The following is a 25,882-nucleotide window of genomic DNA, read 5'->3' on the forward strand; positions in this document are numbered from 1 at the left end:
TCACGAAAGGATCTGTTCCAATGATGGTTTTTTTTTTTTTTTTTTTAATTTATTTATTTATTTATTTTTGGCTATGTTGGGTCTTCGTTTCTGTTCAAGGGCTTTCTCTAGTTGTGGCAAGCGGGGGCCACTCTTCATCTCGGTACGCCGGCCTCTCACTGTCGTGGCCTCTCTTGTTGTGGAGCACAGGCTCCAGACGCGCAGGCTCAGCAGTTGTGGCTCACGGGCCCAGCCGCTCCACGGCACGTGGGATCCTCCCAGACCAGGGCTCGAACCCGTGTCCCCTGCATTAGCAGGCAGACTCCCAACCACTGCACCACCAGGGAAGCCCCCAATGATGGTTTTTAAAGATGGGTATGGAAGGCTGGAGGAGATCCTGAGGTGCTTGTCCTTCTTCTTAAAGCATATAGGCAACTGCTGCTGCCCCTCACTAATCTTAGGGGAATTTAGGGTGGTGAGTGGGTGGTGAGGAAATCTGATCACTGCGATCTGAATGGGGTGCCTGTGCAAATGGTGGAATTTAAGTACGCAGTTCTAGTCACACGCTGAGAAGCTGGCTCTCTCTTAAAAAATGCCCTGATTGGCAGCAGCAGCTGTGGACTCCTGTGCCCTACATACTAGCACCATAGCTGAATTCAAGCAACCGCTGTCAAGTCACTGACTGCAGGGTTGGAAGAGATGCACACAACCAGCTCTCACCAGCCAGTGAGCCACCCCAGCACCCACTGGAATAGTAACCGGGGGGCGGCCCCCCAAAAGCCACAGGAAGATCACAGCTTCTGCAGACTCTATGGGGAGCCTTGGGAAGCCTCAGCTCTCACCCTGCCTTTTTTGAAGATTAGAAAGTATCTATGCCACTCTGATTTACAGCAGCCATCCAGTTACCTTGATGGCCATCGAGGCTGCTGGTGGGAAGGCACCCTCAGAGTGGCCCTCAGCTCCTCTTTGGAATACACACCCTGTTGCCTTGCCTCGGGCTGGGACAGAGTCCCCTGCCCCAAGCAGGAAAGGCAGCCCTAAAGGGTTCTTGCAGTCAGTTCTTCAGAAAGCAGTTCATGTGGCGCCATTCCAGGAGGGAGGATGTGAGTGTGTCGGTGCCATCAACGACTCTTCTGCCTCTCACTTGGATCTGGATAATACTTTCCTCCCAAATTCCAGGAAATTGTAAACACCAAGGAGTCTGCTGTTCCTGGATTGGGCCTCAACCAGGGATCAGGCCCAGCTAGAAGGCAGCAGGCATCCCTGAAGAGATGGCGGAATGAGGGGGTGGGAAAGCAGTGAGGGACTGGGATGTGCCTGCTTCTGGCTGTGGAGGGACTCTGCTCCCCAGCTGGGGCATGGGAGCCAAAGGGCAGGTGCTCCTGAGATAGGCAGCTCTACAGGGAAGAGGAGGAACAGATGTGGAGTAAAGGGGCTTGTGCTGGGGATAGAGATCCTTGAGAACCTACACATTTTGCATACCATTAGGTCTTTCTCTCAAGTACTTAATACTTTCCTGAGCATAGAATCAGCACTTGAAAATAAGCTGAGGGAGAAACGAGACCTTTATTAGCCCCCAGAACATTTTTCAATATTAAGGCAAAAAGTAAAATGCAGGGGCAAGGAAGACCTGAAGAAGGACCAATAAAGGCCCCTAGGGCTCAACCAGGGCACACGGCAGAGGCCTTCTCTTCAGATCAAGGGTATGCAGCAGGTGGGCGGGAAAGGCGGCCTTGTTCCACTGAGATAGGCCAACCACTCAGCCCAAAGGGAAGCAGAACTGTGTCGGGCCAGGAGGGTTAGAACTTGCTAGCATAGAGGGTCATAACCCACTTGGGCACTCGGAGGAAGCCAGGCAAGTAGGAGGCCAGCCAGCCCAGGCTGGAGACATGGGAGAGAGCGGAGCTCAAAGACAAATAGTCCTGGACGGGGCGGCCTGCGGACCACAGGAAAAGAAGGATTAGACCCTTGCTTCCCACTCCTCAGACACCCCCACCCCGGCTGAGGAGACTGAATGGAAGGTGAGGGAGGAAGGAACAGGGAGAGAGAGTGGGAGAAGGGGTGAGCCGGGAACAGAAGGAAGAGAGGTCCAGGCTGGCTGCTGGGCCAGAGCTCTTACCATCAACGTCCTGCAGGCCGTAGCGCCGCGCCAGGTCACAGGATGGCAGTACCTTCCCGCTTAGGCTCAGGATATTGGGGTCTGTGGGCACACAGACAGCTGAGACACCCGGGTGTGGCCCAGGGTGACAAGGCTTGGGCCCAATGGCACAGGGCACTACTGAGACAGGCTTAGGGACCCAGACTTGTTTCTGTTTCTAGGAAGGTTCCTGGGCCTCTGGCTCTTGGCCATGTCTCCCAGGATCCAGTTCCTGAGGCTCCCACACCTCAAACTGGGCATCAGACCCTTTGGGGCTCCAGACGCCAGAGAAAAGAAGGGCGTATTCCTGGCTTGGGACCCTGAACTGGCTGCCACCACCCTGCAGATCCTCCAGGCCCTCTCCTGCTACCAGCTGCCCCCAACCTCTTCACCTGTTGCCAAGGCCACCACACATTTGCCACTCATTTCTGTGGTCTCCGCAGATGAGAAACGAAATTTGAACTGAAACACAGGGGTGGAGAAGTGAAGGGTTAATTTCCAAGAGCACTGCCCAAGTCCCTTCCCTGCTTTCAGCTTCTGTCCAGGAGACAGAGGCCCTCATCACTGCACCTGCGGGACTCAGCATCTCAGAAGGTATGGGAATAATTCCTCCCCACATCCAGTGAGTCCTGTACCTCAGTACCAGGACCCACTGCCTTTCCTAAGTGGAAGGATGTGGCGTTGCCAATTATGTCTGGGCCTTCTAGATTAGTTCAGAGCAGAGGTCAAGGGCATGGGCTTTGGAGCTGGATAATCTTTCCACTTATGGCACATGTGGCCTTGAGCAAGTTTCTTAGCCGCCCTGAGTTTCAGTTTCCCCGTCTGTGAAATGGAGACACCGTCTCCCTTACAGGAGAAAAGGACATAACATGTGTCAGTGCTCAGCCCTGCGCCTGCCGCGACAAGCACCTGGGTATTTACTCTGTTGTTACTGTCTTGCGGTTGGGGATGGAGTGGCTGATCCCCACATTTTCTGCCACCCTCGCCCTCCCCTTGCCAACCTGCTCAACAAGGGGATCAGCAGTGTTCTCCTCCTTCATCATGTGCTCCTTCAGCAGTTCTGTCTGCACCAACCCTGGCCAAAGCGACACGTAGCTGACCCCGTGGCGCCTCAGCTCCCGGGCACAGTCAGCAGCCAGCCTGTCGCACTGCAGAGGGACAGAAGGCCAGGTGGAGCCAGGGCACCTGGTCACGTCACCTCCCCCCTGCCTTCCCTGCTTCCACCGAGGATGCCCCAACCCCCTGGCCTTCCCAGGAGCCCTGTCTCAGCTGTCCACCTTCCCCAGTGCACTGCCTAGGCTGGCCAGCTGAGAGGAGCCCAGGCAAAGGAACCATCCATGCAGGGGCAGAGGAAGAGGTGAGGGTCAGTCAGCCTCACCACTCTTACTACCGGGGACTGTCTCTCCTGAGCTATGGGTACCACGACTGTCCCCAACCCCTGTGCCAGTGGGTCCTCACCGCAGCTTTGCCCACGCCATAGGGGACGTTGAAGATATACTGCAGTCCACCAATGGAGGAGATGACCACGATGAGCCCCCGGCCAGCTGGTACCATCAGCCGTGCCCCATACACAGAGCACAAGTAGTGGCCTCTAGAAGGTGGGGCAAAGAAGGAACGAACCACGTTCAGGGCTGTCTCGGGAAGTTTCTTCTGCCCCCTAATGGCTTCTGATCCAGGAGAAGGCTGCAAACCTGGTAAATCAAGGGCTTGAGGCCACATTCTGAGAGGGACACGGGTAATATTAACCACCGAAGGTTAAGAAACAGCAATCTTGGGCTTCCCTGGTGGCGCAGTGGTTGAGAGTCCACCTGCTGATGCAGGGGACATGGGTTCGTGCCCCAGTCCGGGAAGTTCCCACATGCTGCGGAGCGGCTGGGCCCGTGAGCCATGGCTGCTGAGCCTGCGCGTCCAGAGTCTGTGCTTCGCAACGGGAGAGGCCACAACAGTGAGAGGCCCGCGTACCGCAAAAAAAAAAAAAAAAAAAAAAAAAAAGAAAAGAAATGGCAATCTTTAGAAGACTATAATGGAAGAAAAGCACTCTGTCACGACAGCAATAACAAAGCTAAAATAGCTCAGGGGATAAAACATAATAAATGTATAGGATCTACAAGGAAAAACTATAAAGTTCTGCTTAATATAAAAGAACAAGTACAGACATAATTTGTTTAGAAGAATCAACATGTAAAACATCAGTTCTACTTAAACTAATCCACAGATTCAGTCAATTTGAGTTATATCTCAATAAGACTTCTGGAGAAATCAACAAAACAATCTAAAGCTCAATGAGAATAAATGTGTAAGAATAGCCAGGAAAATTCTGAAAAAGGAAGAGTAATATCGTGTGGGTGAGGGGGATATGCTCCCCTCACCCAGCCAACCTGCGTTAAAATGTACAATGACATAGTAGTTAAAAAAATGCAGGGCTTCCCTGGTGGCGCAGTGGTTGAGAGTCCGCCTGCCAATGCAGGGGACACGGGTTCATGCCCCAGTCTGGGAAGATCCCACATGCTGCAGAGCAACTAGGCCCGTAAGCCATGGCCGCTGAGCCTGCATGTCCGGAGTCTGTGCTCCGCAACGGGAGAGGCCACAACAGCGAGAGGCCCGCAAACCGCAAAAAAAAAAAAAAAAAAATGCAGGACTGGCATAACAATACGTAAGTAAGTCAATGAAAAAAAATACTCAATAATTAATCCAAGTGTAAAGGAGAATTCAGCGAATTACAAACAGAACATTTCAAACCAACGGGGCGAGATGGACCACACAATAAATGGATTTGGAACAACTGGTCAGTTATTTAGTGGGTGGGATTGGTTCTCTACCTCATTTATTGTTTTAAAATGCATTCCCAAAATATTTGAATATAAAAAAATGAGTGCACAAAAGCACTAAAAGAAAGCATGACAATGTGTTCATAAACTTGAGGTAGGGAAAACTTGTTTCAGTATCACACCTAGATAGAAATGTGACTTCTTAACAGTAAAACATATATATAGACAGAAAGATGTACAAATACATATATGTGTACACAATTAAGTATACATAGCTGAGGAGAGCATACATGCAAACAATGAGTAATAAATTGAGAAAGATACTTGTAAAACACACATCAAAGGAATCTAAAGATCTTGTACAAAGATCTCTTATAAATTGATGTGAAAAGAATAACTTAGTAACACATCTCACAAAAGAATCAAGAACCAATAAAAAGTGAAAAAAAAGCTCAACTTCACAAATAATAGAGAAGTGTAAATTAAAAAACACCTTCAGATATCTTTGGCCTATTAGAATGGCGAAACTTGCCTGACCTCGTGGCCTGATATTGTCTAGTATGATTGAGGACATGGGGAAACAGATATCCTCCTTCACTGTTGTGAGATTATAAATTGGTGGGGTCTTTTTAGAGGACAGTTTGATAATGCTTATTAAAATCTTTAAGAAGTCATATATTTTGACCTAATTTTTTTCCACTGTTGCAACAAATAAGGCTTAGATAAATAAATTATGGTATCTCTTCCTAGTGGAATATTTAAATGAATGGTAGAATATATACTAGGCTATTAACAGTAGCTATATCTCAGGCAAAAGAGGAAGCGGTGGTGACTAGGGGAATAAGATTGTACTGGTCTTCACAGTATATTTTTAAAAAAATAACACACACATACTTGGTAATCAGAAAGAAAGTTCTTTCGCATGGGAAACAGGACCCTCCAAATGAAAACAAGTAGAGTATGGTATCAAAAGGAAGCCCGGCCTCAGGCAATGCAGAGGAAAGGCACAGTAAGTGTGAATGTGTGTGTGGGAGGTGAAAGGAGGTGTTGGTGCACTTCCAGGAGGCTCACAGAGTGACCTTCACCTTGGAGAATTCATCAGGGCTCCAGGGCTGGGGTCCAGGCCTTTGTTTCACAGGCTCAAAACCCTGACCAGCAGGAGATGAGAGTGTGGAAGGCCCTCCTCTTTGGAGGGCTAAGGATATGGGTGTTGCCAATTTCTAGCTCTTTGGGTTTTCTTTTCTTTCTTTCTTTTTTTTTTTTGGCCACGCCATGCAGCACGCGGGATCTTAGTTCCCCAACCAGGGATTGAACCCACGCCCCCTGCAGTGGAAGGGTGGAGTCTTAACCACTGGACCACCAGGGAAGTCCAGGTTTTCTTTTCTTGATTGTTGGCTGACCATCCCCCTCTGTCCTCACAACGTTTATTTCACTTGGGAAATGACAAGTGGATTCTAATCCTGCTTCCCTGGGGTTGCCACTAGAAGCCGTGAGTGTCCTTAGACGCTTTAGAAGTAGATTTGCATATAATCTCTTGGTGACTCCCACAGGTGGCTGATCACACCCATGCAGTGTAGTTTCTGAGAGGGTACCCTCTTTCCAACAATAAACACAGACCTAACTGATGTATGTCATGCTGGGTGAACTCTAAACGCAGTGTTTCATCTCACTCCTTTGCCAGATGTATGTGTAACCCCATGACACCCCTGCCCTCCCAACTTGGACTTGGGAGTACCCTTGCCTGTGGGTCTGGAGTGAGGAGGGAAAGGCTAAGAGAGCTGGCACTCACTCTTCCTTACTGACCTTCTTCTGATCCAAAACAAAACAATTTCTTCCCCTAGCCATCTTCGGAAATACTGACTACAGGTGGCATGCTTTTCTGAGGGAAAGAGGCTCCCTTCTGGGTCATGCATTTAGATGGGCAGAAAATGAGGCAGGAGGGAGGGCAAGGGCAAATTCAGATGAAAATTACTGACAGAAACAAGGCAAAAGTTGACATTCTTAGGTACAGATTCACCTGGATTAAACTTCTTTAGAGGTTAGTGGACAAATGGGACAGAAGGGAGAAGAAAGAAACAAGGTCAGAGGGAAAAGGAGAGGGCACGTGGGAGAACGTCTGGGCCCTCAGCTTGGTTGAGTGAGTGAGGGGAGCCCAGGCCCTTAGCGGGGTGGCAGGGGAGGCACCTACCTGAGTCCGACGTTGTTGATATCATCCCAGATGGAGGCGGGGCTTTCCCAGAATGCCTTTTTAGTGTTGTTCAGGATCGCCTGGAAGACAGGGAGAGTGGTGAATAGGATGCTTTGAAGGCAGGAAGGGGCTGGATAATGGAAGGGATAACGGTGGGGATGAGGACTCAGGTCAGAGGGAAAGGTCAGGAGTGTGGAGCTGGGGTCAAAGTTCAAAGAGCACCTGGACCCCAGCATAGGCGTTGTTGACCAGCACATCCAGACGCCCCTGCTGTTCTCGATCCACCTGCTCAAACAGGCTTCGCACTTCACTCTCCTGGCTTGAATCACACACCACGGGCACACACCGGCCCCCTCGGGATTGTGCCTGGAGAGGGTTAGAGAGGATATGAGCTTCCCGTCGAACATAGTATGAGACATAACACAACTCCCCTCAACTCCCAGCGTCGGAGCTGAGAAGGCAATCATAGGACTCACAGCCAGCAGCTGAGGGAACATGGTGGGGAATACTGCCCTCTGGTGCCTGTTTGAGGAGTTTCAGGAATGCTAGGTCCTGTCATTGTAGAGTAAGGTGGATGGGGATCCCAGGTTTAAAATCTATAGACATTTACTGAGGCCTACCATGTGCAAGGCATTGTACTCTGCATGTGGAGGGTGAGGGACAAATAAGGCTTGGAGGCTGCTCTTGAGAAATGTGTATCTATCTTTTTCCTCATTATTGGTCATTTCCATTTCGTGTGCCCTTAGCTCCCACTCTTCACCACTCATGTGGAATCTCAACTTAAATTCACAGCCCTCTTACCCTCACTCCACCAACACTTCTGCCTGGTAAACGAGAAATCTAAGCTCTCAGACATGAACTATCTCTACTTCCTGTTCTGCCTCACCCTCTACAAATGTGCCCCCATCCTCCAACTTCAGAAAAAGAATACCTTATTCAAGAACAATCATCATATTCTCCAGAGCCATGCTCTGGGTCCCACCCTCTGACCTCCCTGCCTAACTGCTCACCCATATTCCCAGTGCATTCTGGGCACACTTAGCACTTACCATATTCATATTAATTACTTTTATCACTTACTATATTCACATTACATTGAAATGATCCGTTTCTGCCTTAGACTTCCTGCTGGACTCTCTTTTAAAAGCAGAAGTTATGTCTTACTAATCTTGGTAACCCCAGTGCTTCACCCAGTGCCTAGCATATCAAACACACCCCAGTATTTATTTAACTGAAATTCAGTAGAAAAGTCAAGTGAAAATGTACAAGTCAATAAAGTCTTAACAAAAACAGAGAAAAAGCACAGGTCCACAACTCTTAAGATGCAACTCCAAAATCCCTGAAGGTCTCAAACAGCAAGTTTCTTCATAAAATTCACTTGGTGGCAAAATATGACCTGATCTGAAATTACTTATGGGGTTTACTTATCCCACTTTGAGTAAAAATGTTCATGTTTACTGAGGAATATTTTGGTTTCAGGTAAGGGATTAAGAGGAGTGGTTAATGGGAAAGGCTCCCTGAGGTGGTTTCTGCCCCTGGAATCCCAGAAGAAGCACTCACCTCCTGAGCAGTGGCCTGCAGCGTGTCCAGATTGCGGCCAGTGATGTAAACTGTGGCACCTGCTTGGCAGAGCTGCAAAGCGATGCCCCGGCCAATACCCCTGGAAGCACCAGTAACCACGCACACTTGGCCCTTCATGGGAGCTGGCATGACTCACGAGCGAAGGGGTTAAATCTGTGGAAGCAAGGGCTTGCTCTGAGGGAAGCCTGCAGACTGTATATGCAGAGGGGGGACCTTGACAGTGATAGGAAGGGGAGCCAAGGTTGAGATCCTTTGATGGGAGAGAAGTTTCAGAGGGGGATAACCAGTGCAGGGCCCAGGACAAGGCTGGTTGTCACTTTTGGGAGGCCAAGGAGTGAATAAGGGGGATAACTAGTGCAGGCCCCAGAACATGGCTGGTTGTCCCTTTTGGGAGGCCAAGGAGTGAAGAAGTGGGGCTGTCCAGGAGGGCCACCTACTGAGACTTTCTGAGGGGGGTTGACTGGATGGGGGACTGTAGTGGGCGGTCCCTCCCAGCGTGTCCACGCGGAGTCCTGAGCTCTCTGGAGCTCTGGCCGTTGGTCCGGAGTTGAGACTTCCGGGTCGGGGGTGGGGGCGAGGCCAAGGGACCCCGAGCCCGAAGTGGAGGGAGCTCGCGCCCCTTACCTGCCACCTGTGCTGCTGCTGGAGTTCGCGCGCCGCCTCGCTCGCAAAGTTCTCGAAGTCGAGGACTTTAATTCTAGCCACGGGAGCGGGACAAGGTGACAACGACGGGGTCAGAGTACGAGGCTGGGGTGGAAGTCCGCGTTCTGACCCAGTTTCCGCTGGCGACGCGGAGGGGAGGATCAAAGAGTACCCCGCGGGTCTGGGGCAACTACCGGTGGGGTCAGGACTGGCAAGCGAGAGCTGGGAGATCCTGAGACTCAGCCACGCCCACCCCGGAGCGGCAGTCGCGGGGCTATGACGTAAATGCTGCGCCCTGAGCGCGCGGGCGTGACTAAACTCTGCCCGGCCCCGGCCCGCACGCGAGTGCGTGTGGTTCTCCCTGCGGCTAAGGAAGTTTTTGCGGACGGAGAGGCTCCGAAGCACTCATGGGGCTGGGTCCGCGCTCCCCCCACCAGGCGGGGCGCCGGTTCCCAGCTGGCGGCAAAAGAGGGCGCGGAGCCAAGGGCTCGGGGCGTCCCCCACCAGGGCGCCAGCGACAACCCTGCCCGCCTCCGGATGGGCGCTCAGAGCCGGCTCCGGATGCGCACCCTCACCTGAGCCCAGAAGCTCTGGGGTATTTCCGCCGGGCGCTATCCGCGCTGAAAGAGGTCTCCGAGACGGGAGAAGAACGAGGTAGGTAGCAACTTTGGGGTGGGATCAAGGGAGGCACTTAGTTGGGCGTAAAATCCAGGACCGGTAAGGACATTTTTGTGGGTCCCCAGGGTGTGAGGACTTAGTTTCATCTCCTATATCCCCTTCCTCCCTCCCCACCCCTTGGTTAAGTGATGGAACATAACCTTAGCCTCCTCTCATTCTCTTTAATATATGTCTTTTCTTGTTTTTCCAGAACTGATGGTGCACAATGTTTTGAAAGAAGTGGAGGCTCAGGCCCTAGCCTTGGCCACAAACAGGGCTGGTAGTGAGATGCTGCAGGAACTGTTGGGGTTCAGTCCCCTGAAACCGCTGTGTCGAGTATGGGCTGCTCTGCGGCCCAACTTGCGCTTTGTGGCCTGTCATCGATGTGGGGTCCATGTATTGCAGAGTGCTTTGCTGCAGCTGCCTCGATTGTTAGGGAGCCCTGCAGAGGAGGAGGAGGAGGAGGATGGGAAGGATGGTCCTTTGGAGACCCTGGAGGAGCTGGGCCTGGGACTAGCCGCTGAGGTGTGTGATGATTTTCTTTTCTACTGTGGAGACACACATGGCAGCTTCATGGTCAGAACTTTGCTGCAGGTTTTGGGAGGGACTCTTCTGGAGTCTGAGAGAGCCAGGCACCGTGGCTCCCAGTTACCTGGTAAGTATTACAAGAAAGGGATATGGACTCAGAGGGAAGGAGAGTTTAGGAAGTTCAGAAGGAGAGAATAAGCAGAAGATTTCTTCATGACCTTGAAGAATTAGCAGAGAAATTAGGTCAGGGATAGCAGGCCAAAGATTAGTGTGCCTAGAGGCCCAGAGGTGAGGATGCATAGGTGTGTTTAGGGAACAGCTGTTAGAAGAATGGGGGCGAGTGGAAGAGATGATTCACTTGAGCATTGCGTTTCAAACTTTTTTTTAGAACTCACAGTATGGAAAAGTTTTTTAAGCATGACTCGACATACATATGTGTATATATACACATGCTGGATTCAAGCAAAAGGTCAGGAAACAATACCCTTACTACATGCAACCCACTCTGATATTTTCTCCCCCCCCCCTTTTTTTTTTTTGCTGAGCCACACGCAGCTTGTGGGATCTTAGTTCCTCGACCAGGCATCAAACCTGTGCCCCGTGCAGTGGAAGCTTGGAGCCCTAACCACTGGACTGCCAGGGAGTTCCCTCCTTTTTCATTTTATTTTGTGTGTTACATTTTAAAAAATGCTTAGGACTTCCCTGGCGGTCCAGTGATTAAGAATCTGTGCTTTCACTTCAGGGGGTGTGGGTTTGATCCCTGGTTGGGGAAATAAGATCCCTCAGGCCACGCAGTGCGGCCAAAAACAAAAAAGCTTGTTGAGACCCACTAGATTGATTTCGTAATACACTCATAGGCAGCGGACCTACATTTTGAAAAACATTGGGAAATAAGATAGTGAGTTTAGGTGAGGCCTGATTTTGGAACACCTTGAATTCCTGATTGAGGAGTTTGGACTGTCTCCTGTGGACCATGGGGGAGCTGGTTGAAGTTTCTTAGAAAAATTAAAACGGAAATGTAGTCTCAGTTCAGTCATCCAGATCAGACAAGACATTCAGTTGTACCAGCTGAGTTGTATGTGTTCTGCATCTCCAAGCCGAATCCTTGTTCAACTACGGAATTATTCTTGCTCCTGGATGGCAGTTTGTGATCTCACCACTGCATACGTTCTTGATCTTCCTTCAGAAGCACAAAGGGCCCCATCTCGGGAATGTAAGGCAACCGATTTCAAGGTCCCTGAAACCTTCTTGAATTGTCTTCAGAACCTGAGCTCCTGCTTTCTGAAGGACATTGCTGGTAAGGAGGGAAATAAGAAGAAATCTAGGATCTTCTTTTTTGGAGGTGCTTCTCATCAAACAAGGCTCTTATTTTGATCAGTCTTATCCCTCTTGTTTTCAAATCTTATCTGGTTTGATGTTTTAAAGGCCCTATGTAGACCATTTGTGTCCACAGTCCCTTGAACCTTGTTGCCTGATTTCTGAGGTTTTATAGGTTGTCTGGATTTTGGGAAAGCCGCTTTTATTATTTCTGCCCTCCCCCACAGTGTTTATCACTGACAAGGTCTCCAGCTTCTGCCTTCAAGTAGCCTTACAGATCTTACACCGCAAGCTGCCCCAGTTTTGTGCCCACCTCTGCAATGCTGTGATGGGCTACTTGAGTAGCCGCAATTCCTCAGCAGATGGCAGGTATGGACAGGGCCTCAGGATTGACCAAGGTGGTGGACTGTGTGAAATGAATGACATGATATGGGTATTTTGTTTGTTTGTTTTAAAAGACAAAGGTTTTCATTCTGTGTATGTATGTGTGTACATATGTATATATATGAAATATATATATGATATATATATATGAGGTATATATATGAAATACATGTATATAGCCGTGTTATTTTTTTGTCCAGTTTTATTGACATGTAATTGACATATAGCACTATGTAAGTTTAAGGTGTGCAGCATGATTTGACTGACTTACCTCACAAAACAATTACCACAATAAGTTTAGTGAACATCCATCATCTCATTTACATACAAAATTAAAGAAATAGGAAAAATTTTTTATTCCTTGTGATGGGAACTCTTAACAACTTTCATGTAAAACATACAATAGTGTTAGTTATATTTATCATGTTATACATTACATCCTTAGTATTTATCTTATAAGTGGAAGTTTGTACCTTTGAGCGCTTTCCGCCAATTCCCCCTACCCCGAGGGCCCCTGCCTCTGGTAAACACAAATCTGACCTCTTTTCCTATAAGTTTGTTTGTTTGTGAAGTATAATTGACATACAACACTGTATTAGTTTGTCACACAACGTGATGATTTGCTATTTCAGTACACTTCAAAATGGTCACCATGGTAAGTCCAGTGATGTGGTTATTTTGGATGAAGTGAAGTGAAGACTACCTGATCACCTTCTCCTTGTCCCCAGTCCCCTACTGCTATTTCTGCGTGATCAGACGAGCTCCAGACTCCTGGAGCAGGTGCTGCTGGTGTCGGAGCCCTCAAGGCTCCAGAGCCTCTTTGAGGGTCACCTCCAAGGACAGCTGCAGACCCTGGCTGCACATCCTATTGCTAACTTCCCTTTGCAGCGTTTCCTGGATGCTATCACCACTCCTGAGCTGGTGAGTCCGGAACTTGGATGAGTGTTTCTTTTAGTTCTTGTTCATTGGGACTTGCTTTATTGTATGCCTGCTTCTGTATTTTCAACAGTGTGCTGGCCGTTCCCCTTGAGAGGTTATTCCTGGAGGCTTCCCAGAGCTTAGGGTGAAGGTGCCTTCTTCCCAGAAAGGATTTGCTTTGGCTTCTCTCAGGTGCCAATGCCAGCAGGAGACCGGTGTGATTCAGGTTCTCAGCCTGAGCTTCCATGGCTGGCTCAGGCTCTGGGTACTTGGCTACAAATCCATATGAGCAGTGGAGCTGCTGTCCTAGCTGCTCATTTCCTTTGCTGCTTAGTGCCAAGGCATGCTTCCCTGGGATCTCATGGGTTGAGATCTAGGGTAGAAGGGGAGGTTTAATTCTAGTCCTCCCTTATCCTGAGAGTATGGCCATTTATAATCCCCTCCCCATGGGAGGCCACACCTCTAAGACTGCCCCTTTGTTCTGGACCTTCCTTATCCATCCAAACCAAAGTCCTGGTATTGGCAATGCTTTTATGTTTTATCTAGCATTTTTAGTTGTTTTTGGCGGGAAGATTTCTCTGAATAACTCAGCCCACTGTTACCAGAATGCCAGATTCTTTAACCCATGTCTCCCCTCAGCTGTCCCCCGTGTTTGAGGAGCTAAGCCCTGCCCTGGAAGCTGTGCTGGCTCAGGGTCACTCAGGGGTAGTCATTGCCCTGGTCGGGGCCTGCCACAGAGTTGGAATCCACCAAGCCCAGGTCCTAAAGCTGTTGTTGGAGGTGAGTGGTGGTTACCCGCAACCCATTTATGCCCTCAGTTCAAATTCTGCCTGCTACGACTTAGCTAATCTTCAGTCGTTGTATCTGTGGACCCAAGAGGTCTAGTGCTCAGGGAGTTCACAGATAACAGGGGGAAATGAAGCCAAAACCATCTCATGGCCCTGGAATGAAAATTGTCTCCCAGGACAGAGAGAGAAGTTTTAAGGAATAAATATTTATTCGGCCCCTGTTACATATATGGAGGCTGTGGATACAGCAAGGCAGATGAGATCCTGTCCGCATGCAGCTTATGTTCTTGTGGAGTTAGGCATTCTCATCTGTCCTGAATGCTTTCCCCTGTCTGGGAAGTCGAGGTTAGGGATCAATTAGTTGAGGTTAGTTCTCAGTTTCATGTTTTGTCTTCCTTTCTAGGCGTTCCACTGCGCAGAGCCCTCTTCCCGGCAAGTGGCCTGTGTGCCTCTCTTTGCCACTTTGATGACTTATGAGGTGTACTATGGACTGGCGGAGGAGGAGGGGGCAGTGCCCGCGGAGCATCAGGTGAGGTAGGGGAGAGGCCAAACCTGTGACTAACTGGGGATCAGGCCTCCCAGGGCTTAGGAAGCCCCTCACCACTGAGGTGAGGGTGGTGAGATCTCTGGCTTCATCCAAGTGAAGGTGGCAGTTTGGTGGCTGCCTCCTAATTCCCTGTCTCTGTCCTTCCAGGTAGAAATGGCCACCGCCAGGGACCTGGGGGAAGTGACAGTCCTTGGGTCTCTACTGCTCCAGCATCTGCTGCACTTCTCCAGTTCTGGTCTTATACTTCGAAGTTTGGGTGCCTTGACAGGACCACAGCTTCTGACTCTGGCCCAAAGCCCTGCTGGTTCCCACGTGCTTGATGCTGTCCTGACCAGCCCCTCTGTGACACGCAAGCAGTGCCGCCGGGTGCTGAAGACCCTAAAGGTTAGATTTCTGGCTTCTGCTTTGATTCCTCTGCCATCCTCCATTTGGAGAATGTGAGCTTCCCCCAGAACTGTGCTTCAGAGTCACAGAGAGGATATGTAGTTCCTAGACTGCTTCAACTCAGCCTCTTAACTTCAGCCCTCATGCCCACCCCCACCCAACACACTTGTGTGGACTGCCCTAGAGGGCCCTACCTCGCTTGTCTCAATGCAGGGACAATATGTGGCTCTGGCCTGTAGTCGCCACGGCAGCCGTGTGCTTGATGCCATCTGGAGTGGGGCAGCCTTGGGGGCCCGGAAGGAAATTGCTGCTGAGCTGGGTGAGTACCAGCACCGATCTTTGACCTTTCCAAATGTTCCCTTTCCTCACTCTAAAGAGCTGGGTGGCTGGGAATGGACCCAAATTAAGCGGGGACTTCAGTTCCAAAGGGTGGTCTTGGCCATGGGTTCTTGGCAGTCTGTTCTCCCCTGCCACTCTGCAGACTGTGCAGCCCTGTGCTCCCACCCCTCCTCCTGACTTCTCTTCTTTGGACAGTGAGGTGTTAACTCTATCCTGAGGCAGACCCAGGGTTCCAAAAAAAATGGAGGGACCTTCACCCCAAGTAGAGTCTCTTCAAGGATGGGTGGGTGACTGCATGGTGATACTGAACATGAATGGTTCCCTTTGCAGGGGCGCGGAACCAGGAGCTGATAAGGGACCCTTTTGGCCACCATGTAGCTCGGAACGTGGCCCTGACTACCTTCCTGAAGCGGCGAGAGGCTTGGGAACAGCAGCAGGGGGCGGTGGCCAAGCGGAGGCGGGCCTTGAACTCAATACTTGAAGACTAAGGCCTTTGGATCTGGGACTGGGTGTTCATGGGGCAGGGGGAAACGGAGTATCTATCCTGTCCTGTTCCTAGTTTAAATTGGAGTCAAAAGTCTTATTGATAAACATTTTTATATTTTTATTGGAAACACCTTTGTTATTTTTGGGGGGAAGGGTACAAAGAAACAGAGATCCCAAGGTAAAGTTAGAGAGGGCTCTCTTCAGGGCACTGGGGAGCTTAGGGACAGGAGGGGAGTGGTAAGGACCTCTAGATGTAGCAGCAATCAGGGTGGGATCCAGATGCCTGTGGACAGGCTGTGGCCTTTCAGGGTAAGTGGGAGGCTGGAAAGATGGCTAGGAATGGATAGTATTCTTCAGCAGTGGGTATAGGCTGGGGTGGAAGGCGTTAGGCTGATGGGCCTGTCACTATGGGATCAGAAGACTGGAGAAAACAGGCGAGCTAGTGAGTCTGCATTGTGTGTAGGCCCCAAACTTGATGCTCTCACAGTCCTTACAGTCTGTCTCTTGGAATGAGTCTAGGGGCAGAAGCTCAAGAGCCCCTTCTCAGTAGGGTTGGAGGCGACCCTGCCGCTGCCACCGCTCAGTCCCTTCCACTGCATGACGAAGGGTGGAGGAAATTCCCAGCAGCATGTGGCCCAGGCCTTGCAGCAGTGCGGAGGCCCATCGGAGGAGCTCCCTGAAGTGCAGAGACAAGAGGAAGTCACGGGGTGGGGGAGCCTGGGAGGAAGCCACAGGCTGGGGTCTGGGGGTTTTCCACAGGGGAGAGCTAGCAGGGTAAGGGAGTGCAGCTGTATGGGTGGGGAAGTGTGACGTGTTGGTCTCTGACCTGAGTATTTTCTTTGGGCCGAGTCCTTGAATGTCACAGCTCATGGAGTAGAGCCCGTAGAACGTGGCTTTGACGTTCAGGCTGCCAAAGAGGTCTCGAGGGTTTTGCTTGTACACGTCAAAGGTGATGCGGGCGATGTCCTTGCTGTGCTTGGGCTTCTCTCGGCCCAGGCCATACGACAGCACCCCACTCTGTAGGGCCCCCCCATCGGAGCAATGGACCCTCACATACTGACACCCACCACTAATCCCCGTCAGCACTGGGACAGACCCACCCTTGCCTGGACTGTTGGTCCACTATAAGGAGTCCTCGACAACTCCTCACCTCTCCCGTCACCTCTGCCCCCAAGATCAGGGTCAGGCAGCAGAAGAGGCTTGGGAGAGACAGAAAGGGTCAGTGGCCTAAGTAGCCCCAGTGTGGGCCTCTCACCCTGCTGGGGCTCCAGCTCTGTCCCAACTCCAGCACCATCAGGCATGTGTCATCCTCCAACAGCTGGAAGAAGTCCTCGCTCTCCACTGTGGTCCCATCGTCCTCCAGCACAAGTGTTAGCACTCCACTCAGCGCCAGGGTCTCCAGCGCCTGCCCGGTGGCAAGTAGGAGGGAAGGGGCAGAGCTTATTCCATGCCCCTTCCCTGTCCAGCTGCCCAGCACCCAACGGTTGACCCTAGGTGCTGACTGATATCCCAACTCCCCTTCCTGGTGCTTTGCCATCCCTTCTAATGGCTCTAGCTCACGGTATTCTTTAGTTGCTGGGGGACCCTCACTAGGGGCTGTCCTTTTCCTATTTGTTCCTGCTTTGCTCCTACCATGTCACTGTCATCTCTCTCAGCTTCCCTCCAAGCCATGCCTACTGGTTAGGAATTGAAAAGCTAGCCAATTTCTCTCTTTTTTTTTTTTTGCGGTACGCGGGCCTCTCACTGTTGTGGCCTCTCCCGTTGCGGAGCACAGGCTCCGCACGCGCAGGCTCAGCGGCCGTGGCTCACGGGCCCAGCCGCTCCGCGGCATGTGGGATCTTCCCGGACTGGGGCACGAACCCGTGTCCCCTGCATCGGCAGGCGGACTCTCAACCACTGCGCCACCAGGGAAGCCCCTAGCCAGTTTCTCTTGAATGGATATAGGCATTATGCTGATGGGGCCTGTCACGATGGGGTCTTATCTCCAGTGTCCCACCTCACTCTCCCCGACCCTCACAGAACTATTTTCAGTAATAATGACTTTTAACCTTTTTGAGTCTTCACTAGTGTCAAGTATCTATGTAGCACTTTACATACATTATTCTGTTTTACTCCTTTCAGCAGCCCTAGGAGGTAGTTGTATTATTGTTCCCTTTTTACAGATGAAGAAACTGAGGTTTTGATAGGCTAACTTCCCAAGTTTTGACACTAGGAAGCGGCAGAATCAGGGTTTGAATTTGATCTGTCATACAAATTGCAGTTCCATACTGAGTTCTGAAATCTATCCCAACCCTGTCTCCTACTTTCCCGCCCCCAAAGAAAAGCCCACTCCTTGGGAAAAAAAAAGTGAATTGACTCAAATGCAGCAGAAGCTACTGGGCTCACCCCCCTGCTCTTAGCCCTCAGAGGGAGGGGCAGCCATGTAGCCGCAGCCCTTCCTGCTCATTATTCCAAGCTCACACTCTTCCCTAGCCCCTTGGCTGCCCCTGCTCTTGGAACCCAGGGACGTGGCCCACTCACCTTGTCTAGCAGTTCCCGGCGGGTGGCAGCTGTAAGGCCTTTCCGGGTGGCCCGCTTGTGATCACAGACGCGGAAAGGTCGCCGGGGTGGTGGAGCCGAGGTCCAGACCCTACGGCCCAATTCGGAGCTCATACTGGTTACTGACCTGGTAGGTGGGAAGAAAGGTCAAGAAGGAGTGAGGGGTTTGGTGAGTGCAGCAGGGGTGATGGGCGTGGGGTAGCTGGAGCGCTAGGGAAGTTGGGAGGGAGGGATCTAGGTGTGCAGATTAAAGTAGCTCAGGGAGAGAGGGAAAGACCACGGACTGGGGCGGGTGGCGGTTCAGGAGGTGGACAAGCCCACTGTGAAAAGGGGCAGGGAGGGGAAGGGGTACAAATTCGAAAGTTTTTTAGGGTCTAAAAGCAGCTTTGTCATCCTGCCTATATCCCCAGAGCTGGAGACTGGAGAGGAGGGTTAGAAATCACCGGAGCAGGCCGCTGGGGTCCAGGGCAGAGAGGTACTCCATGGTGGAGGGAAGGAGCAGGAGAGTTGCCTCTCCCGGGAGTTCTGGGCTCCGTGGTTCTCGGCGGGGTTGGAGCTGAAGTGGTGGTGTTTTCCGTTACGGAGCTGGGACCTCAGCCCCAGTGAGGTGGCGTATGAGTCAAGCCTGGACTCTGGACCCCCTGCCTGGCCAGTGAGAAGGGCAAAGTCCAGGGGGAAGGAGGAGGGGAAGGGCCAAGTGGGGTCGTGGAGGAAGGATGGAGGCCCAGATATGTCCAGCAAAAGCCATGGAAGATTGTGTGTGTGTCTCCGGTGGCAGCGTGTGATGTGAGGGTAAATGGGAACTATGTAATTGGATGGAATGTGATCTCCGGTGTGTTTCTTTATATCGAGGTAATTTCTAGGGCCAATTTCTTCTGGCTCCCAATCTGTGTGAAGCTGGTTATGTGATTTGCTCTGTATGTGCTGCCATCTACTGAAAAAGCCATGAACTGCAGCTTTAGGAACAGGGAGGCCATGCTGAGGATGGGCAGGGCTTGGAGAAAATAGGACTCCTCCAGGCAGTGTGCCTGGGTGGGGTGCGAGGGGACGATGGGTCCTGATCCATGGATCCAGAATCACCAGGATCCTGTCTGGGACCCTGGCCTTCCTGCTTTCATGCTCTTCCCTCTGTGGGCTAGGGGAGGGGCTGGCTCAACACTTCTCTTCAGAAGAACCGCCTGCTTCAGCTGCACTGGATTAGTCATTCTCTCACCTTTCTCCATTGGCCACTTTATAGGCATGAAGGAGATGTGGATGGAGGAAGAGGAGATGGGTCCTTTGATGGCATCAGGACTTCAGCATTCGGTGCCCCGTGTCCCATCTCTGATTTCAGCTGCAGTTGTGACGAACAGTTGTGAGGAAGCTCAGACTCTCACTCTCAGTGAATCCCTCACATGGGCATAAGTCTCTCTGATTTCCTGCCCAGGAGTCTTACCTGAAGCTGTAACAGCCCACTCAGCCCCCTGACAAGTATAGGCTGCAAGTGTGTATAAGGGCATTAATGCCTCTAGGACAACCCTCAAACGATGGGGAATGTGAGCTGGCCATAAACGCCCATCTTCTGTCTTTCTGGAAGTTATTTTGTGCACTCAGAGGTTCCTGATGCCCACTGAATATTGGAACTCAATAACACACTCTTACTGGCTTTCCTCTTCCCTCTCTTCCCCTGCTCCCTCACTCCTGCTTCCCGACCTGACCCCCCCAAATACAAGATTACCCATGCCCTCGACTCAGGCTCTGCTCTGGAGAGAACCCAAACTGAGACAAGACTGGTGTCCTGGCTCCCAAGGAACCCCCTTCTGGCTGTTGACTGGGCAGAAGCCTTTTTCCCTTTCCCTAAATTTCATCAATCTACCAAATTTCTTCCTTTCCAAGCTTTGCCCAACCTCACGACCTACAGAAATAAGTCTCTACACTGCGCCCTTTCCTTTTCCCTTGCGTTGTATCCTGGTGCAGCCTGGCAGGGTGGCCTCTTCATGGTTGTGAGTTAGGACTCCTCAACCAGGCTATAAGCCCCTCACACCTCCATGCATCTCCCATTCCGCCTGGAACTTAGCCCATGCTTTACACTGAAAGGTGTCATTGACAGCCCACTGAGAGCTGTGAGGGCGGAATGACTGGGGCAGGGTCCAAGGCAAGAGGTGAGAGGGGTAGGTAGGAAGCTGAGGAAAAAGGGGGCTCAGCAGGGTCAGGAGTCTGAAAACAGGCAAAGGTAGAGCAGCTGGGGGAATGAGGAGTTGGGTCGCCTTCTCTGCTGAGTTCAGGCAAGAGCGGCCAGACAGCGTAAGAGCTGCAGGGTGGGAGAATTGGGACCAGAGGGTGGGGGGCAGGGGGTGGGGAGGGATGAGCGCAGAAGCAGGACCCAGGGGCAGGATCCGGCAGTGTCCCTACTCAGCCACACGACCAGGGAAACTTATCTGCACCCCTTCAGCTTATGCTGTTTCCTGGGGAGGCGGGCTCTCACACGCCTGGACGTGTTAGTGATGGGAAGCAGCAGGGTGAGGGAGGGGCCCCAGGAAAGGCCCGAGAGGAGCCCCACCTTGTCCCTCCCTGTTTGCGCCTCACCCTCTGCCAACCTGACAGGCACAGGACAGGATTAGGCACCTGGCCCACTGCCCCTTTGCCTTTGGGCTTCCCCAAGCCCCTGGAGGGCCCCCAACCCTGCTCGCTCCCAGCTGGGTAAGTAGATCTGCCCATGAGACCATACTCCCTTCCACTCACTTTTGCCCTGAGGTATAGGCAACGGGGCTGGACGAAGAAGGAGAGGCCAGGTTAGGAGGGTGGAAGGTGGAGGCAGTGACAGCCTGGGAGTCAGGACTGGGGAGGTCGGCTGACCCAGAGCAGGGGATTTGGGTTCCAGGAAGCAGTGTTTGAGCTGGGGCTGGGGTCCTGGAGGAAGAGACAGAAGCTCCCAGACAGAAGAGAGGCAGGCTGCAGAGGAGTGAGGGAGGCACAGTCCCTTCTCACTAGCACCAGGCGTAACGTGGACTTTTGCCCCACCTGAAAGCGCTCCATGGCTCTTTCCAGCCTCCCGTAGGCGCCTAGGGATGTCGGGCTGCTACAATCCCCCGGGGAACGAGACGCTGCTGAGCTCGAAGACCTCGCGGGTCACAGGCACGGCCTTCCTGCTGCTGGCGGCGCTGCTGGGGCTGCCTGGCAACGGCTTCGTGGTGTGGAGCTTGGCGGGCTGGCGGCCCTCAGGGGGGCGACCGCTGGCGGCCACGCTCGTGCTGCACCTGGCGCTGGCCGACGGCTCGGTGCTGCTGCTCACGCCGCTCTTCGTGACCTTCCTGACCCGGCAGACCTGGCCGCTGGGCCAGGCGGGCTGCAAGGCCGTGTACTACGTGTGCGCGCTCAGCATGTACGCCAGCGTGCTGCTCACCAGCCTGCTCAGCCTGCAGCGCTGCCTCGCCGTCACCCGCCCCTTCCTGGCGCCCCGGCTGCGCAGCCCGGCCCTGGCCCGCCGCCTGCTGCTGGCCGTCTGGCTGGCCGCGCTGGTGCTCGCCAGCCCGGCCGCCGTCTACCGCCACCTCCGGGCGGACCGCGTGTGCCAGCTGTGCCACCCGTCGCCCGCCTACGCCGCCGCCCACCTGAGCCTGGAGACCCTGACCGCCTTCGTGCTGCCCTTCGGGCTGGTGCTCGGCTGCTACGGCGTGACGCTGGCGCGGCTGCGGGGCACCCGCTGGGGCGCCAGGCGGCACGGGGCGCGGGTGGGCCGGCTGGTGGGCGCCATCGTGCTGGCCTTCGGCTTGCTCTGGGTCCCCTACCACACTGTCAACGTGCTGCAGGCGCTCGCCGCGCTGGCTCCGCCCGAAGGAGCTTTGGCGAGGCTGGGCGGGGCGGGCCAGGCGGCGCGAGCCGGAACCACGGCTCTGGCCTTCTTCAGCTCCAGCGTCAACCCGCTGCTCTACCTCTTCACCGCCGGGGATCTACTGCCCCGGGCGGGTCCCCGCTTCCTCACGCGGCTCTTTGAGGGCTCCGGAGAGGCCCGATGGGGCGGCCACTCTAGTGTGGGGACCATGGAGCTCCGAGCTACCCCTCAGCACAAAGTGCTTGGGCAGGGCCGTGGCAATGGAGACCCTGGGGGCGGGGCGGAGGACAGTCAGGGATTAGACCCTTGACGTCAAACCCTACAACCGGGCCTGCTCTCCCCTATCCCCTTCCATCGCCTCCCAGAACTCAGGGAACCACTCTGGGCGGTTTGGGGATCCTTCTCTGACCATAGTTTGGATCTGTCTGGGCAGAATTATCATACATCTGGGGCAGGCTCAGTTTCCTCAAACTGAGGGACTATGAGTGGTGATGGTCAGTGTTAAGGAGTATCATGTACTTGCAGGTTGGCATGTGCCCAGGTGCCAGAGCTGCTTACTTGTTGCCAATAGCTATTGTGAAATACACTGGGTGGTCATTATGTTGCAGCAAAAATAGAAATGAGACTTTTCTGATAAGCAAGGAAAATAAGCAAACAATGAACAGGCTTGGGAAACAGCATAAACAGGCCTGAAAGAGTTAAGCAATCTTGGTTACTCTTTAGCTGTTACTACTAACAAACACGTGTAGCTAGACTTGTCCTTCACAAAGCTAAACAAAGCTAATTACTCTCCGATTCCATAGGAATTATACTCTGCACCTGGCATTCTTCTCCCCCTACACTCTCTCGCAGCATTAAAAGAAGGTCACGGGCTGATAACTTCAGGGACACCAGACCCGGCTGCCTTTTGCTAGCTGTGGCTGTTTTAAAATATTGCAAGAAGAAGAAGAATGCAAAACCTTCACCACTTTGATCCTTATCACTTACCCTGGACTGCAAGTTCCCCCTATAAGACCCTCTGTAAACCCCCAGGAGAAGGGGGGCACAGTTCTTGAGGTGCTAGCCTGCTGTGTTTCCCTCTTGCCTGGCCAAAGGAATAAAGCCACTCTTTTCTATTTCCTCCAGACTTTGTCTCCGTATGTCTATTCGGCATTGGTGGACAGGGAGCCAAGATTTTGGCAACAGTTACACGATGGCTTAAGCATTCTCCCTCCAGTGGTTCATCATACCTGAGTGATACCGAAGTCACCTAGTTCCCTGCTGGGTCGGGCCAAGGCTGGGCAATGCCAGCCTTCGGTGGCATCATGACCTGTCCTCCCCAGCCCAGGTGGCCTGGTTCCCCCAAGCCAACCCATAGAACCACTCTGGAAATAAAGAGAGAAAGAGGAAGGAAAGGTATGAGTGCTTGGATGAGGGGTGGTGATGGGGTCCATTCTTTGGGGTCTGTTAGAGCTGAGTGGAGAGGAAACTGGCTGTGGAAGGGGAAAGTCAATCTGTGGGGTTTGAAAGGAAAGTTTTCTTGTCTGTCTTGTGGTTGGTACAGTGGGGGAGGGGCCGTGGGAGTCTGAGACTTACCTTCTTTGAATCTAACTCTCCCTGCAAAGGTCACCTGACTCAAAAAGGAGCCCAGGAACAGGCATTCACTCACCCAGGGACCCTCTGGGGGCTGGGGATGAGGGGTATGGGGAGTGGTGTGGATATCTGGAAGACAGGAGGAATTTTTCAGGGAGGTGCCACCTCTCCTTTCTCTCTTTTTCCTCTCTGCCTAGTCTTGACTCCCTCCAAGACTGCTAGCTGTTCCTCATCTCCCCCAGTACTTCTCAGCCCCTATCTTTTGGAATCTTTCTATCTCTAGGTCTCAAAATTGTTCTGGATCCTGACACTTTTGAGTTTGGGGATGTAGGATGGGGTCCTTTTTAGGGGATGTCCCTGTGCACACACATGTGCTCACCATGGTGACCAACCCATCCCCATTTGCCCAGGACTTTCTCAGTTTTAGCACTGAGTCTCTTGTCCCAGCCCCCTCAGTCTCTGGCAAACTTAGATGGTTGTTCACCTGAGAGGTCACCCTGACCATCACCCCGGTTCTGCTTTGTGACTGTTCACACCACCCAGGCAGAGGCCAAGAGAGAGAGCAAAGGAAATCCAGTTCTCAGGGTCACATCAGGGCCACCAAAATGGGTTGGGATGAAGCTCCGGACCTGGGGGACAGAGAGTATGCCTAGAGTGTCTAGTCTAGGGCAGAGGAAGACAGGCCATTGAGAGAAATGGAGGTGGGGAGCAGTTTGGGACAGGAGGCAAAGACAACAGAGTTCCTGTCAGAAGGGACCTCTGGTTGACCCTGGAGCTCTGAGCCGGAAGCTTCTATCCCCAAACACCAACTTCATGGGCTTCTTCCTGTCCTCGCGCACCAGGGCAGAGGCTCCCCAGCTCCTGTTACACACTCCCCTTCTCACACACCCTCTGTGGTCAGAAAGCCCTTCCTCAACTCTGTCTTCAGTTCTTGCTGCGGTTTCAGCCCATTTCTTTTCGCCATATCCTCTGCCTGATAACTGCTGGGTCAACTCTGCTCTGGCTTTTCTCAAAGCAGGAAAGGTAGGGGCACTACAGAGGATAAGGGACCTCAATGACCACCATTACACTGTGCATCTTTCCTGAGAAGAGGCAGGGTTGGGAGGGAAGCAGGAAGGCTCATGGTCAGATGGAAGATAAGACTTTTTGGTTCTTAGCTTCACAGGAGAGTTCAAGAAGAGGAGACTGTCCTCCTTCCAGGGAGCCAGAAGAATGACCCTTCTGGGGCTGTTTCCCTTTCCACCCTCCTGGTTCCCCCTCTTGGCAGGGCAGGCATAAGGCATCGCTGCCCTCACTCCTTCATGTCTGCTCCCCTGTGCTCACCTCTGCTCTCTCGGTGTGTCTAAGGTGGGACAAAACAGTCAGCTGTGGGAAGGTAGGGAAGAGGTGGTGCTGACTTCCTTGTCCAGTACCCAGATCCTGGGTCCAAATTCATGTGGCAGGGTAGCCACATGGGCAAACACAAGGCAAGTGGTTCGGGAAGGGGAAGAAATTGTCATTCTGTGTGATACTAGAGAGACCATTTGGACTTTGACTTCTACCAAAGAGAATGGAGATTGACCTAGAATGGAACTAGTTCTTTTAAGTGAGGAGAGGGATAGGGGTGCTGGAAGAGGGTCCTCTCCCCTAAATCCCGGTCATGGCTTGAATCCAAGCCAAACACAGAATGCTGTCCTCTTTGACGTCACCTGACCCAAACCCAGGACCTAGCCACAGCATCAACCTACACTTCCTCTTAATCTAAAAATTGACATCGCTCACAGAAAATATAAAGATACCCAACATTCTGACCTCTCAGTCTGAGTCCATTTTCCCTCTCTGGCTTCCTTCCCTCCTTCTCCTGTATGATGCAATTTATTACTCTGTTCAATTCTTCAGTCTAGACCTGCATCTGAGGCCACACCCCAGCCTACTCACCCCCTCATCCCTCTTTCCTCTCTCACTGCCCCTTCCGGGGCTCTTCTCTTCTGGCCCCACCTCTGAGGAGTCCTCCTCCCAGCTGGGCTCTTCTGGAACATGAAGAATATTCCACCTCATCTAGTGAAGGGAGGCGGTAGGAGTTCTCACCCCACCCTCAGGAAGATGTGTCTTCTCCCTCCCCTACTCTGTGGTACTTTCTCTCTGGCTGACTTAGCTGATAGAACCTGGACCCCAGGCCAGGCCCCTGGCACTGGGACAGATCTGGGGATAGGCTACACCACTCTGTTCTCACCCTGGGATTGACACCAGCTTCCAACCAGGGCTCGGCAAAGCCTTAAGTAAGTTTCCTGGGAGTAGGGGAGGCGGGGGGAGGTGGGGGGTGGGTGAAGCCATAAGAG

General features: G+C 52.3%; 4 protein-coding genes across 6 annotated transcripts; 2 read left to right on the forward strand and 2 right to left on the reverse strand.

The window, feature by feature from the left end:
• Nucleotides 1-1,521: 1,521 nt before the first annotated feature.
• Nucleotides 1,522-9,547, reverse strand: DHRS1 (dehydrogenase/reductase 1). Its single transcript, XM_082619020.1, has 9 exons — nt 9,278-9,547; nt 8,633-8,806; nt 7,295-7,438; nt 7,073-7,152; nt 3,575-3,707; nt 3,118-3,264; nt 2,509-2,578; nt 2,099-2,179; nt 1,522-1,915 (listed from the first exon to the last, which is right to left on the reverse strand). Exons 2-9 carry the CDS (start codon nt 8,780-8,782, stop codon nt 1,779-1,781), a joined length of 942 nt encoding a protein of 313 aa, XP_082475146.1. The 5' UTR covers nt 8,783-8,806; nt 9,278-9,547; the 3' UTR covers nt 1,522-1,778.
• A 67-nt stretch (nt 9,548-9,614) lies between these two features.
• Nucleotides 9,615-15,771, forward strand: NOP9 (NOP9 nucleolar protein). Its single transcript, XM_082617936.1, has 10 exons — nt 9,615-9,949; nt 10,164-10,607; nt 11,667-11,777; nt 12,025-12,166; nt 12,910-13,102; nt 13,739-13,879; nt 14,291-14,416; nt 14,582-14,818; nt 15,032-15,137; nt 15,488-15,771. Exons 1-10 carry the CDS (start codon nt 9,703-9,705, stop codon nt 15,643-15,645), a joined length of 1,905 nt encoding a protein of 634 aa, XP_082474062.1. The 5' UTR covers nt 9,615-9,702; the 3' UTR covers nt 15,646-15,771.
• Nucleotides 15,772-15,776: 5 nt separating this feature from the next.
• On the reverse strand, nt 15,777-21,275 carry CIDEB (cell death inducing DFFA like effector b). Of its 2 annotated transcripts, XM_082617943.1 has the most exons (6): nt 21,182-21,275; nt 19,395-19,514; nt 18,164-18,308; nt 16,899-17,048; nt 16,470-16,660; nt 15,777-16,319 (listed from the first exon to the last, which is right to left on the reverse strand). In XM_082617943.1, the coding sequence occupies exons 3-6, from the start codon at nt 18,293-18,295 to the stop codon at nt 16,187-16,189; spliced, it is 606 nt and encodes a 201-aa protein (XP_082474069.1). In that variant the 5' UTR covers nt 18,296-18,308; nt 19,395-19,514; nt 21,182-21,275; the 3' UTR covers nt 15,777-16,186. The 2 variants fall into 2 exon arrangements, with proteins under 2 accessions (XP_082474069.1, XP_082474068.1); XM_082617942.1 differs by lacking the exons at nt 19,395-19,514; nt 21,182-21,275 and adding an exon at nt 18,625-18,764.
• Nucleotides 18,227-23,107, forward strand: LTB4R2 (leukotriene B4 receptor 2). Of its 2 annotated transcripts, none has more exons than XM_082617937.1 (2): nt 18,227-18,311; nt 21,209-23,107. In XM_082617937.1, exon 2 carries the CDS (start codon nt 21,229-21,231, stop codon nt 22,300-22,302), a length of 1,074 nt encoding a protein of 357 aa, XP_082474063.1. In that variant the 5' UTR covers nt 18,227-18,311; nt 21,209-21,228; the 3' UTR covers nt 22,303-23,107. The 2 variants fall into 2 exon arrangements, with proteins under 2 accessions (XP_082474063.1, XP_082474064.1); XM_082617938.1 differs by lacking the exon at nt 18,227-18,311 and adding an exon at nt 20,842-20,860.
• The last annotated feature ends 2,775 nt before the right edge of the window (nt 23,108-25,882 follow it).

Source organism: Mesoplodon mirus (assembly GCF_964341445.2).
Source record: "Mesoplodon mirus genome assembly, chromosome: 4".
Classification (NCBI taxonomy): domain Eukaryota; kingdom Metazoa; phylum Chordata; class Mammalia; order Artiodactyla; family Ziphiidae; genus Mesoplodon; species Mesoplodon mirus.